General features: G+C 38.7%; 1 protein-coding gene across 3 annotated transcripts; it reads left to right on the top strand.

The window, feature by feature from the left end:
* Positions 1 to 1,648: 1,648 nt before the first annotated feature.
* Positions 1,649 to 12,219, top strand: LOC140999918 (MAP kinase-activated protein kinase 2-like). 3 transcript variants are annotated; one of them, XM_073470495.1, is made up of 11 exons: positions 1,649 to 1,686; positions 2,075 to 2,230; positions 6,152 to 6,291; positions 7,126 to 7,190; positions 7,876 to 7,955; positions 9,376 to 9,502; positions 10,022 to 10,097; positions 10,236 to 10,360; positions 10,761 to 10,846; positions 10,938 to 11,018; positions 11,248 to 12,219. In XM_073470495.1, exons 1-11 carry the CDS (start codon positions 1,669 to 1,671, stop codon positions 11,386 to 11,388), a joined length of 1,095 nt encoding a protein of 364 aa, XP_073326596.1. In that variant the 5' UTR covers positions 1,649 to 1,668; the 3' UTR covers positions 11,389 to 12,219. The 3 variants fall into 3 exon arrangements, with proteins under 3 accessions (XP_073326596.1, XP_073326597.1, XP_073326595.1); XM_073470496.1 differs by having other exon boundaries at positions 1,653 to 1,864; XM_073470494.1 differs by having other exon boundaries at positions 1,653 to 2,230.
* The last annotated feature ends 2,045 nt before the right edge of the window (positions 12,220 to 14,264 follow it).

Below are 14,264 nucleotides of genomic sequence, written 5' to 3'. Positions count from 1 at the left end.
GCAAATCCAGGAGCAAATCAGACATTTTTGAACAATGCAAACTGTAAATCCTACACTATACCACCACCCATCTGGATAGTCTCAACTCATTCTACCGGGTGTAACTTGGTAAACACCTATATATTCATATGTGCTTCACCCTCTGTAGAGACTCATGTTGTCATATGTGCACATTTACATGGTTATAGACTAGCATGTCATTCTTTATTTTATAATTGTTATCTTGTTGGTAATTCCACTTTTACTAAATGTATCTGTAATCTAAATACAACATCAGTTACATTTTTTGTATCCTCATTACGTAATCCCGTTACATGTATTCCCTTACGTTTGTGTTGCACATGACATTTCTTGATTATATTTTCACAGGACATGCTAAATCCTGTTGATATTCAGCCAGTCAGTTTGGTCAGATAGCAGTTCTTGTTTGTCAAATCAAATAATCTTTGTTTTGGTCTTTCCTCTTGACTGGGGCATGTTATCGAGAGCCGAAGTCACACCCCATGGGACCTTATTTCAGAAAAACTTTGTATGGAAGCAAATGGAGAGAGACAAATAATTTTTCGATCCTGCTTGAATTGTGTCATGAGTCACACATACAACGATTGTCGATTTAAAAGAGAACTTTTCTTAAAAGTCAAGAAAGTCGCAGTTTGTTGTAATTAAAGTAAAATACCATCTAGTTTTGTGTTCAACCGCTCACTGAACTACATCGTCTCGCTCAACACACGTCACCAACACCAACATGGCTGCCAACTTGGCACAGAAAAGATACTAAAAAAGATGAAAATCACAATAAATGTGGTCATATCGACAACTGCAGTTATTTGAAAGGGTAGTTGGGGCAAGCTTATATTCAGGACCACCTCTGCAATGTTTCAGTTACGGGTTTTGGTGAGCGTTCAACGAGACAACATCACTAATCACTAATTATGTATTTTCACAGTCTTATATTTCATTAGTATTATGACAAACTGCGACATAGAAAATTCAGCTTTAAATTGACAAACATAATATGTGTAATACATGACACAATTCAAACAGGATTGAAAAATTATTTGCCGTTCTCCATTCACTACCATACAAAGTTTTCCGAAATAAGGTCCCATTGGGCGTGACTTCGTCTCTCTGTTCCATTACTCCTCGAGCCTGCCTGTACGTTTGTGTTGCACATGACATTTCTTGATTCGATTTTAGATTTGTTACTTAGATTTATATTTGATTATATTTTTATGTTGATGAAGGTTCTCAGTCATCCAGGTCATGGTAATTATAAGGGCTTGCTCGTAGGCAACTGGACTTGACTCACAAGTCATCGACCCACAAGCCCTAACGACTTTGAAACTCAAAGCACCTGTCTTTAACGACTCTGTAAGGACACACCCACACAGAGTTTATGTATATATAAAATATATAGGACATGCTAAATCTTATTGATGTTCAGCCAGTCAGTTTGGTCGTATTCTTGTTTGTCGCATCAAATAATGTTTATTTTTCAAAATAACTTTCTGGCTGATGGCCCCGCCTCCTCCATGGCCGTCAGCCAATCACGAGTTGGGATTTGGGTGGCGGGTGGTTGGTGGTGCCCTCGAGCGCTCCTCTCCCACCCAGACACGCCCCTGTTGGATGCTGCTTTTAACGTCGTCATTTCAGTCCGGAAGTTTGGTCATGTGTCATCTGTTTAATGTGTGTGTCATTTTTTATGTGACATTAACTGATATCACACGGTGTGAGCTCCGGGCCGAGTTATTAAACTGTCTGGCAGTGTGACAGGTTGAAAGTGGACTTCCCTGGACAGTCACCCGGCCGGTACAGCTGCTTGTGGAGGACTTGAGTGAGACCTGTCTCGCTATCTTGGCTAGCGGTGGGCTAATATCACACAAGGACAAAATGAGCTAGGTGTTAGCTAAGACAGTTAACTAGCTACCCACTGGCAATTGAGAGGACGAGAGACGCACCTGTTGGGACTGTTATCACTCCTCATGTGTTGCCGATAGTTAACATGTCGAATCAGCACCAGCCGGCTGTCCCGATCCAACAGCAGCCTAATCTGAACTCTGCTCCTTTCCCTCAGTGTTTTCTGAAAGCGCTCAACAACAAACCTCTACAAATCAAAAGGAATGTCATTACAGACGTGTACAGTGTCACAAGTCAGGTGCTCGGGATGGGGATAAATGGCAGAGTGTTGGAGTGTTTCCACAAAGACAATGGAGAAAAGTTTGCACTAAAGGTAAACACATTGTCATCTTGATCTCACTGATTCTCTTGTCACTGTTGTATAATGAAATAGATTCCAGATAAATCACTTCCAAGCAGGTCATATTAATAACTGTGTTGAGATAAATGATGCTGTCTTTGCTGTTAACAACCAGAAATAAGCAGATTTCCCGTTATTTGGCTTTTATTCTGGTCATTAAATGCCAAAGTGCATGGGCTACTTGTAGAAACCTACACCACCAGGCTATAATTTCATATTTGTGAGTATACACAACAAAACATGTTGTCTGTAGCCTAGTATTTACTGGATTAACTGTAGAATGGTGGGTTCGCCTTACTATTATAGACAGTGATGGATATTTGATTGATTGTGATTGCGGGACATGATGTGTTTGAGTGGATTCAGATGGATGTTTTCGTATGTACTCTCAGGATGAGTCAGACACTTGAAGTCAGTCTCCGTATGCAGACAACAACACTAGAAATACTCATGCATGTACGTAACACAAACCGTCAGTCTGTGTGACGTAATGTGGTCTGACTTTGCAGGAAACCATTATGACCACAAATTATTACTGGTCTGTGGAATATGGTTTGAAAGGTTTCTGTTGTCTGCTTTGGTTTCCTCCTTCCCGAGTACAAGGAGCCCCAAAAAGAAGGAAGGGTCATTACATCACCTAATCTTACTTTGGCTCCAGACCGTGGTGTCAGCTGTATTACTGTACTACTTCTTCTGATGAAGAAATGCCTCAACAAAATGTAAGACCACACTCCAGAGAGTAAGTTAAGGACTGTTTTTTTTCCCCCTTCAGGTCAGGTTAAACATCACAAATGAGTATGCAATTTAACTGAACAGTTTTCACAAGCAAAATTGAGGGATGTCGATTTAAAAAAAAAAGTCGTTAACCTACTCTCTGAAGTGTGTTCTTTCACTTTCTGGAGGCATTACTTCATCAGAAGTCCTACGATGTAGATATGTTGGGTTTTAGTGCGTTTCTCCAAGTATCTCCCACAGACTCCCATACAGTCTGGCACCAGATCAAGATTAGCTGACGTAATGATCCTTCTGTCTTTTTTAGGCTCCTTGACTGAGCATAAACATAACTTATAAGTAGCACCTTACACTGGTGTATAAAATCACTGGTTCTCAGTTTGGGGGTTGGGACACCCAAGAGTCTGCAGTTTGTCATAGATTACAAAGATTTAAACCTGAATATAACCTAGATTTAAATTGTTTGGATTAACAAAATAAGGTTCTAAATGTATCAATTTATACACACAAACCCAACTCTCTGTCTCTCTGTTGCTCCAGTTACTTGTTATCTGTATAACCCGAATAAAAGAAATATTATTCATGGTTTGTGTGAAGTAAACAGGATCAAAGCCTGGCTGCTAACAACCTTCGTGCCGTATTGTCATACTCCGAGAATTACTCAGAAGAAATGTAGTCAGATCTGAAGACATAAACTATCAAGCTGAGCTCTGAGATGAAAGGTAACAGATGCTCCTCTATTATCTTTGATATCAGAAAATCTGCTTTTCATACACTTTTTACTAGTTCCTCTCCTCGGGACACCATGTGTCCTCCTTTTTAGTTTCAGTTGGTATGGGGATAAATGATAACATTGCTTCACAACATTCCTCAGGGATTGATTGGTCACTCCTAAGGCGTGTGTGATGCATATTAAACTGTGAGTACCTGCTCTGATTTGTGCATGTGGACTGACAGCCAGTATTTAGAGTTAGAGCTGAGAGTTCAAAAGCTGGGGTCACTGTTGGCATCAGATGAGAGTTGTAGATGTTTTTTTCATGGAAACATGTAATTTTCTGGCATTTAGGTGATCATACATGAAAGGCCACTTCGTCAGGGTCTAATTTTCTGTTCAAGAGTTGGTAAATTATGTTTTGTCCAGTGGCTCTGGCTTCTGGCCTGTCATGTTGAAGAGTGTGTTTTGAAAGAGTATTGACTTTTACAATCCAAATGCTGCCAGCCAGAAAGAGAGAGGGGAACATGCCTGTGTCTAAAAGTAGCCTCATGCTGGAGGCCTCAGATGACTGAGAGATTATGACGTCTGCTTTGGTACAGCAGGACAAGGTGTCATGCACATAGGACACTCTCAGCTTTTATTAGACAGTGAAGGTGTTTTGATATGGGTAAACAGAGTGGACCAACTAGCAAACTACCAATCTTTTTCACAAACTTTGTTTAATACAAGTATGTGACACTGCTGTCTCGCTGTAGCAGCGGTATAAAGGTGTATGGTCTTTCTATCCAAAAGAAAAAAAACATAACTAGTGTGTTAGATAGGTTCAGTACATTTTTTTTTATTTTATTTTTTTTTAAGATTTCCCAAATTTACAGACTAAGTTTGACTTAAAATGAAGAGACAAAAAGCCAGAACCAGTTTCCAAAACATATTTTTGATATTTAAAGGGGCAGCTCACCTGAAAATAAAAAATACATTTTTTTCCTCTTATCTGTCGTGCTATTTATCCATCTAGATTGTTTTGGTGTGAGTTGCAGAGTTTTGCGGATATTATCCATAGACATTTCTGCCTTTTCTTCAATATAATGGAACTAGACTGCACCAAAAACCGAAGAGCCAAAAAGACAAGGAAAAAATTGAAAAATGCAACAACAAAGTCTCTTCCCAGAAATCATGACTCAAGATAATCAACACACCTTTTTGTGATCACATTCCTGTCGGAACTATTTCCTTTCTACTACGGCAGAAGTAGACATGCATCTTCTTACGGATGAGAGGGTTGTGTGGGATGAACGATGCCATCATCAAAATGGTATATATATATATGTATATATATCTATATATATATATATATATATATATATATATATATATATATATATATATATATATATATATATATACATATATATATATATATACATATATATATATATATACATATATATATATATATATATATATATATATATATATATATATATATATATATATATATATAGCTTTCTCAGTATAGCTAGCCAGGAAACTTTGATTCACGATTGATGAACACAACTAATTAATGGACATTTGGTGCGTAGACAAAGACTTTTAAACTCACCACGGTGAGGTATATTTGACTCTTGGGATGTGAGAGTTGATCCGCCTACTCCTTTCGCTAGAGATGGGAGGCAGTTTTCTCGACTAGTTGAGACACTTGGTGATTACAGACTACAGTGGTGGTCACTGAGCTGGTAAGCAACTCCTGAGAGGACACACTACCTCATATACAGAAGCAAATTGTAAACCCAACCCCACCCCCAAAAAACTGGTTCATCTATCGCAATGTTTCACTGTGGATATCGTTATATGCCGATTTGGTAGACATCGGCCAACCCTATTAATGTTGTCCACTCGGCTGAGCTTTAACGTTACCAGCCTAGTTAGCTAACCTCTCGTCCATGATTAGATGCATGTTTCCTTCTGTGTTGTGATAGTACAACATCCATTTGTTCACCCTCCTGCCGTCGGAGTATCCTGTGCTGTACCACCAAACTACGGAATAGCTTCTTTCTTTAGGCTGTGAGGCTCCTAAACTCACCCAACCATGAATAGTTTATCTATTTGACTCGAGTGTTATTTATTAATTAATCTTTACAGATTTTGTTTTGTTTTTGTGTGTGTGTGTGTGTGTGTGTGTGTGTGTGTGTGTGTGTGTGTGTGTGTTTTAGGGATTACAACAGAAATGTCATAATGCAGTCTTGTGTTGCATAATGACAGATTAATCTTGAATCTTTCCTGTCTGATTCTATCAGCAAAAGTCAGCCATCATCTTCCTCCATTCACCGTCATATCACGTCTCAAATAAATCTTTACACTGAATCTCTTAAAACTAACACGACTGCATTTGAAAATAAAATATCATCCTGCTTTCTGACTTGTGTATTCCTCTGCTGTTTTTGTGTCAGATGCTGCAGGATTGCCCGGAAGCTAGACGGGAGGTAGAGCTCCATTGGAGGGTGTCATCTTGCTCCCACATTGTTCCCATTATAGATGTTTATGAGAATCTCTACCAGGGCAGGAAGTGTCTCCTCGTTGTAATGGAGTGGTGTGTTCTTCTGCAGGCACCCAGATACACACACACACACACACAAACACACACATACACATACACATACACATACACACACACACACATACACATACACACACACACACATGTAAATTAAAGCTAATGGTGTATGTGTGGTCTGTAAAAGTGATAGCATGTGTTGACAAAAGTATACTTCCTGGCCTTGAATTTGTTCATCTCTAAATGGGTCTTGGGAATTGTGGCTTATATTAGTTGTATTAGCTCTGCATTCTGGTAGAGCCAGCCTTTTGTTAATGCACACCAACTGAGGTGAGTAGTTTCCAGAACACCTCAAGGCAAAAGCAATGAAAAGCAGGCAAAGGCTGCTTTGTCTAGAATATAATAAGCAAGGCGCCTATCTGAGCTACAGCCACTTCAAACATTGCAAAAGAATAAAAAAATGTTCTTAACACTTGATAATGACATTATAAATCTAATGTCCTAATTGAATAATCCTGTGACTGAACCAAAGATGTGACTAATAATGGTAATTAATATTGTGTTGCTGTGTATGTGGAGTGTTTCCAGCAGTACTAGATTTTCATTAAGAGCTTTTTACCACATATAAACAACTGTTTCGAATTTTATTGTATTAAGGACAAGTTTTTGTTTTACTTTTTGTCATAGCAAGTGAAGAAAATGTTACAATTGCAGTACAACTCTTACAATTAATAAGAAATGAATGAAAATTAGTACCAGGAGAAACTATAAATTGGTCTTTATTGAAGAGTAAATGAATCAACATGCCCTACTGTAAATTACACATTAATTATACGGTGCTCCTGTCTGTTGTACTGTTTTTGTTTGCAGCATGGATGGAGGTGAATTATTCAGTCATATCCAAGACAGAGGGAATCATGCATTTACAGAAACAGGTAAAGAGGTTACAATTTCTCAAGCAAGTTAAAGTTACAGTCCTTAAGATTTCATTTCAGGCTCACTTTTGCTCACTGGTGGTAATAGTGAGTATGGTTAAATATTCAGTGGTTTAAGTCCCAGTAAACAAAACATTGTTTACAGTCAGCCAAACAAACCTGTTGTCTGCATTATTTAAAACTGATCTGCTGACAAAAAATGCCCAAATGACCATGGTTTTGAATGATCATGGTCAGTGATTATTCCCTAAATCTCAATTGAGAGTAGCAGTGAAAAGACAGAGCCAGTCAAGACAGATCCCTCCCCGCCACACACAGACACTTACATTGCAACTATTGCTATGTCACCATGGAGGGGCTCACTGTGCAACCCCCATCCAGCAAACCAAGGTAGAGACATCAGTTTGAACATTAAATGTCTTGTCCCTGTACTGTGTTCAACTGAATATAGGTCAACAGGATTGCCAGCACTTTTTGGAATCAGGGTTGGAGAAACTTGTAGTCGCATAGATTATATGGATGCCTTGTCTACTGTGAATTCTTTATGCATATGAAAGCAATTTGAATCTTGCACAATAATGGTGGATTTTATAATGATGTGCTGCTGAATGTATAGTTTCATCTGCATTTTTCTGTTTATCTACATGTTGTGCATTTCATTTCATTTCCCTTCCTTTTTACCCAGAGGCCTCTGACATTATGAGAAGTATAGGAGAAGCCATACATTTCTTGCATACCATCAACATTGCTCACAGAGACATTAAGGTAATACCTCACTTTATATATGTGTAATGGAAAAACAAAAGCTGCAACAGTGGACTGCTTTAATGGAAATTAACATGTGTGCATTCTTTACAAAAAGCAGTGCTGTTGTGCAATTTAATGTCCTGTGGTTGTTAAAGAGCCCATATTTAATGCCAAGTAGCACAGTCATGAGAAAACAAGAGATATAAAATGTATAAATGTCTTCCAGACCTTTGTACATATGAAAGATAAATTGTTTACATATGTAGAGTGAGCACATAGTGAATGGCTGCTTGAAACTGCATATTGGACAGCTTCTAATGGCAACACAGTTTGTAAAAGTTTAAGTTTGATTAGGTCACTGAGCACCACTTTTTACCTTATTTGCTGGGGTTTCACAAAAAAAAAGTGTTGTATTAGAAGGGACAAATGTATATTTTTACAAAATTGGAAAATGTATTTAATTCACATGCTGAGACTAAATAAATTAACACACACTTTATCATAAATTATCGTACGATACTTGGTAGAATTATTGTAGTGTAGATTAATTACATTGACGGTCCAACATGCATAATATCAGTTGAGTGGAGTCACCAAATGAGATATTAAAGATTATTTAAATGGCGTACATTCCTTTAACTGATAGTTAAAGGAGACATATTATGCTCATTTTCACGCTCATCATTTTGTTTCTGGTTACTATTAGAATAGGTTTACATACATCAGTCTTCCTATGCCGTCCAGTGCTGCAACACTGTATTCCCCCTCTGTCTGAAATGCTCTGTTTTAGCTCCTGTCTCTTTAAGGCGCCTCCTCCTGAATACCCAGTCTCCTCTGATTGGTCCGCTCACACACGCCTGACACAGCACCACAAACAACAACACAGCAGCTGCGCTAGATCAGTTTTTACGTGCCAAACAAGCCAAAAATGATGCAAATGTGTGACTCTGTGATGTTGTGTGATGTCACAAAGTCACAGTATTAAAGACGAGACCACTGACGAGGCGTTTCAGGAGCAGTGTTTTCTGTGAGAGAGAGGAGCTTCTGTTGGTGTAGATATTGGCCTTTTTAACTTTCAAGACTAAGACTTGACATGCACAAGAACATATATAAAACACTGAAGGAAAGGGAAAAAAACCAAAAAAACTCCTTTAAGTGAGACAGGAACCATGAAGAGACATATAAGGGAATAACATGTGACAGAAGTCCTTTAATTGACTAAACTAGGGATATAATAGTTGCATGCCACCTACAAGAAACGAGTATAAAATCAGTTATTGTTGGAATAACTGAAAGTTATCCCACCTCCTCGGCTTCATGAGCATGCTTCTGTACCTACTGACGTGTTCTCACATGTTTTATTTCCAACTCAATTTGTGAATCATATTGTAAATCAAAGGTTCTCCAGATGCTTCATCACTGTTTCTGTCTCTTCCAGCCAGAGAATCTACTGTACACCTCCAAAAGGCCAGATGCCCTCCTCAAGCTGACGGATTTTGGGTTTGCCAAAGAAATCACCACATTAAACTCTTTAGCAACACCCTGTTTTACCCCTTACTATGTTGGTAAGAATCATTTGATCCTGAAAGTAATTATCAGGTTAAAAAAGACACTTGAGGATTTGTCCATGCAGACAAAACTTATGTATTATTGTAGACGGATGTAATATTGCTATATATGAGCAGAGTGTTCCCAGTAGTATTTTTGTGTCTGCAAGACAAATATATTTGTGGACTCTCAATTCATTGTGTGGTAATTACCAGAGTTTAAATCATCAGATTTTTGCCATGTGTTCCTTAAAACTTCACCTCACTTAGTCTTTTTGTTGAGGGCATTTACTGAGGGCATTTAACATAAATCTGCAGGCGGTCTACCTCATATGTATAGTGGCTGTATTGATGTGGACTATAAGGTTACTGTAAATTTTGTGAATTGGTTGGAAAATACTGCATTCCCTGATTAAATGACCTGATTTATTTCTTTTTTCAGTCATCTGTGTTTTATGTAGAATTATCAAAGGCATTAAATGTGAAACAGAAGTGATTTTTCCAGTCCAATAACAATTTCTCTTGACACTGCGGCAGCTCCAGAGGTTCTTGGTCCAGAGAAGTATGACAGATCCTGCGACATGTGGTCTCTGGGTGTCATCATGTATATCCTGTAAGTCACCCAGCATGATGTGCTGTAGTCTTATGAATTTTTCTATTTTTCATCTTGCAATGACACATGGTTGCCCTTTCCAAATGACTCTAATTATATCATCTTGTCATCAAGCTTTTTCTTCTGTCTTACGCACAGACTTTGTGGCTATCCTCCCTTTTTCTCGCATCATGGCCTGGCAATATCCCCAGGAATGAAAAGAAGGATCCTTAATGGACAATATGAGTTCCCTAACCCAGAGTGGTCGGATGTGTCTGAGGAAGGTGAGATGTGTTGGAAATTGAAATGAGTGTATTATCAGATTGCAAATTTGTAAATGCTTGCCTTTTAATTTGTTTTACTTTCCATGCATGCTCTTCCACTTGAAGTACGTCTAATAATATTTCTGTTTCTCCTGGGAAGACACAACAAATTTTCTTTGTTAACTACTGCATGTTAGCATCGCACTGGTTCCGTGGACAAAAAGTCTGTGGGAGTTTTCAGTTGGATTTTGGATTGTTGCTGTGGCTAACACAAGTTTATGATATTCAATTGACACTGACTTTGAGCAGTGAACCGCTCCACATGATTGCGCCAACTGTAATGACTTACAAAGACATGTCTCACGTTAGCTGGGGGCACACACAACCATGAAGATGATGATTTGGTGATTTTCCATTTCAGCGAAACGGCTGATCTGCGACTTACTGAAAACTGAGCCCACCCAAAGAATGAGCATCAATGAGTTTATAAACCATCCCTGGATTAATGTAAGCACCCTGTAGGCTTGAATCTGTTTGAAAGATGTCCTTTGAAATTTGGTGAACACTTTCACATATGAATATTCTCTCACCACTGCAGCAGTCAGTCGAAGTGCCACAAACACCTCTTCATACCAGCCGGGTGCTGCATGAGGAACAAGACGTCTGGGAGAAGGTTAAAGTAAGTGTCTGAGCTGTTCGTTTGTGTTACTTTGTAGCTGCTTAATTTGTTTTGAGCCATAGAGAAATCAGGAGTGGGTTGAGCATAGGTTTGTTTTTGACAAAGTCGTAGTTATTTTAATGTTTTATGCTCATATATTGTGCATTCTTGACTGTCACTGAACAATTAAACATTAGCTCAAAACTGGATGTGCCTATTCATATTATTTTCATCTTGATTGTGTTATTAGGAGGAAATGACAAACGCCCTGCAAACAATGAGAGTGGACTATGATCAGATTAAAATCAAAACTATCGAAGACTCGACAAATCCTCTCCTCTTGAAGAGAAGAAAGAAGACTAAAAACGCAACCACACAACCTCCAGGCTAGTGAAATGAAGACTTTTTCAGAGGTATTCAGTTTCACACAAACACATGCACACGCATAAAGTAGAAAATAGCTTTCAAGAAGAGCTTTAATAAGTAAATTGTACCATAAGTGACTCTAAAACAAGACTTTTAAAGTGTGTTTTTATCAGTTTGTATTTCTTTTTCTTAACCTCAGATGTTTTTATTTTAAACAATGAAATGCAGCCAGCTAGGCATTTTTGTAATTGTGCCTTTTAGGGCTTTTTAAATTGTTTTATGCATTGAAAAGAACTCTGTATGTACACTAAGATTATTCACTAATGTACTGCATGTGTTGCATAATAGAGCGGTATATTCTGATGTACATACTCAGTATGTCATTTGAGTGAACTTTGTTGGCCTCAACTTACAGAGTTTTTGTGTTGTTTTCTGTCTCAAGTTTTTCTGAAGATGTTGAGAATGTTTGCCAGCTTCGTCCATGGTTTTCTATTGACTCAACTTTTGTTTTGTATGATGTGATGTCAGAAGTATGTTTTCCTTACCGCGCAATAGAAGTTTTCTAGCCACATTGTGTAAACTTACAAATCAACTGTAGCAATAATCATACTTGCTGTGCCTGAGAAGGGTGATAATTGCATTTGCTTAAAGTGCTGCTAACTGGGCTATTCATGCTTCTGTAGCATTTATTTTCTCCAGAGAAATTTCTCCAGTGATATGAAAGTGTGTGCATGAGGTCTGGTGTGTCAAAGGCATGGAAAGAAAGGAGGACAGCAGTAAACTTTTTGATCAGTAGTGAGGAGGAATGTTGCACATTATGTCTGTCTTTTACTCTGGATTAAATTTCCTGATATTCTTTGTGGTTTTGCGTGTTGTTTGATCAGTTAGCTGTTCACTGATGGCTTAAAGTCAAATCAATTTCCAGCTACTCAGTTGTTTCTTACAAATAAAGGACTATTTTGGTGGCAATTTAGTGTGGTTTAATAGAGACAGCTGTTTACAAAATGTCTCAAGATTAAAAGAGCTAATGCTGAGTTAATAATATAGCATGATTTTCTACTGACTGACAGGTTTTGGAGATCACCACCAAAAACACACAGATCAGAGGCAAATCTGCATTCAATCAGCGCTCTGAAAACATTGCTTGACCGGTATGCATGAACTGTTCAAAGATGCAATCCAGAACTTGCTGATGACTTGCAGACAAATGGAAGATAACAAGCAGGCCAAATATCCGGTTTGGACTTGTCAGGGGGGTCATGCAAGAAGCTACAGCCAGTGAGAGCAGATATTGGCTTGGAGAGGGGAGGAGCCGATTTTCTTTTCTTAATGTTGACTGATCGTTTCTTGTGGACATCCATTTTGGAAGAAAAACATCCTGTTCCACACATTGTATTGCTTAATTTCCTGTTTTGCTTCTTGCACGTGTTTTTAAGAAAAAACATCGTTGGGAGACCAAGATTCCTCCTGGTGAAAGTTTTTGTAATGTGTGACTCCCTGTTAGGCTTGCCACAGTGCCGGTGTTCCCAGCGTTACACGGTGGTCGAGCATATACCAATTACATTACTTGCCCACTGTCGTTTTTAAAAAGTCAATACTTAGTCAGATGACGGATGCTACAATTACAATTACACTCGCAGCAGCAATTGTGTGCTCTGTGCAGCAGCGGGGCCAGCAGCAGAGTTGCAGCACAGGAAACAAGAGTCACATTTAACTATCTTATCACATGAAGAATGTAACGACACTTGGCTGACAAGACGATGGTGAGGAGCAGAAAACAAAAGCTCCTATCTGGCAGTGTTTCAGATAGAAAACCAGACGCTAATAGGTAATCTGGTAATGTTAATAAGGGAAAAGGAGTTTGTTATCTTGGAGGTGTGCAGCCTGTTGCCTGCAGCTCTTCATCTAACAGCTCCTTCTTGTTTCATTACTCTCACAGGCTGAATAAAACTACTCCCTGACATATAACAGATTTATTCACTGTCAAAAAATGATGAAAATGATGAATTTTCTGCTGTGTAGAAGCATTTTTGATGAATGACAGCAGTGCTAACTCAGGGAACACATTGCATTCACTGTGTCAAGTCAACTCATGTTACACAGTTAAATGCTTCACATGTGAAGCTGCAATTGGGGGAAATGTTCGGTTTGCATTAGCAGTAAATTAAAACAATGCGGCAGCATCATTGGTAACGTTGGGTCAACATGTTGTTGTCATGTCGCAGTGCCATCCTTTTGAGGTGTCTTGGTAGTGCAGCCATAAAAACGAAGTTATGTTACACATGGCTCCAAACAGTCGCAGAAGAGGAAATTCGAGATCAGAAATGTGTCATGTTGATGGACAGGTAGCTAAATTTTACGAAGTTGCTAAATTTAATAAAAATGATGTGGCAGATGATTTGTTAGACATAACCATCTGGAAAGGTGCTGCATGGTAGAAGCAGTTTGCAAGAGGGCAATCGAGAAAAGCTTACAGTGCTGTTATTCTCTGATCTACTAGTGAAAATCAAGGTTGTTTAATTATATCTGGACACAGCCGTGGAGATGGAGTCCCGTGCATTCCTATGAAAACTGCTCAGTGGCGCATGAAGCTAAAATGGCTCGATAAAAACACCAGGATCTTCCGTGTTGTGGGGCCCATAGAGTGTGCGGACTAGAGACTTCCACCAACCGAGCTGGCTAACTTCCGGTTTAGCGCCGGGCTAACTTGAATTGGGATAAGATAATTTAATTCTGCGGCTCTCCTAGACTTTCCAAATTTTATTGGACCTAATGGCTCATGGTTGTGATGCTCAAAAAATGCATCCACTGTTTCACAGATGCTTCTTTCACAATGTTAGCTTATGGGAAAAAGTCTTTTTGGGCCACACGTGACGATGTAATTACACAGTTTGGCCACTA

The sequence above is a fragment of the Pagrus major genome, chromosome 7 (assembly GCF_040436345.1).
Source record: "Pagrus major chromosome 7, Pma_NU_1.0".
In the NCBI taxonomy this organism is placed as follows: domain Eukaryota; kingdom Metazoa; phylum Chordata; class Actinopteri; order Spariformes; family Sparidae; genus Pagrus; species Pagrus major.
Note: the sequence above shows the minus strand (reverse complement) of the source record. Positions and strands in the feature narration are given on the sequence as shown.

Coding starts and splice junctions, on each gene's coding strand:
- LOC140999918 (XM_073470494.1), top strand. CDS start 2,003: ATGTCGAATCAGCACCAGCCGGCTGTCCCGATCCAACAGCAGCCTAAT. Junction 2,231..6,151: donor GAGAAAAGTTTGCACTAAAG/GTAAACACATTG, acceptor TTTTTGTGTCAG/ATGCTGCAGGATTGCCCGGA. Junction 10,098..10,235: donor GGTGTCATCATGTATATCCT/GTAAGTCACCCA, acceptor TCTTACGCACAG/ACTTTGTGGCTATCCTCCCT.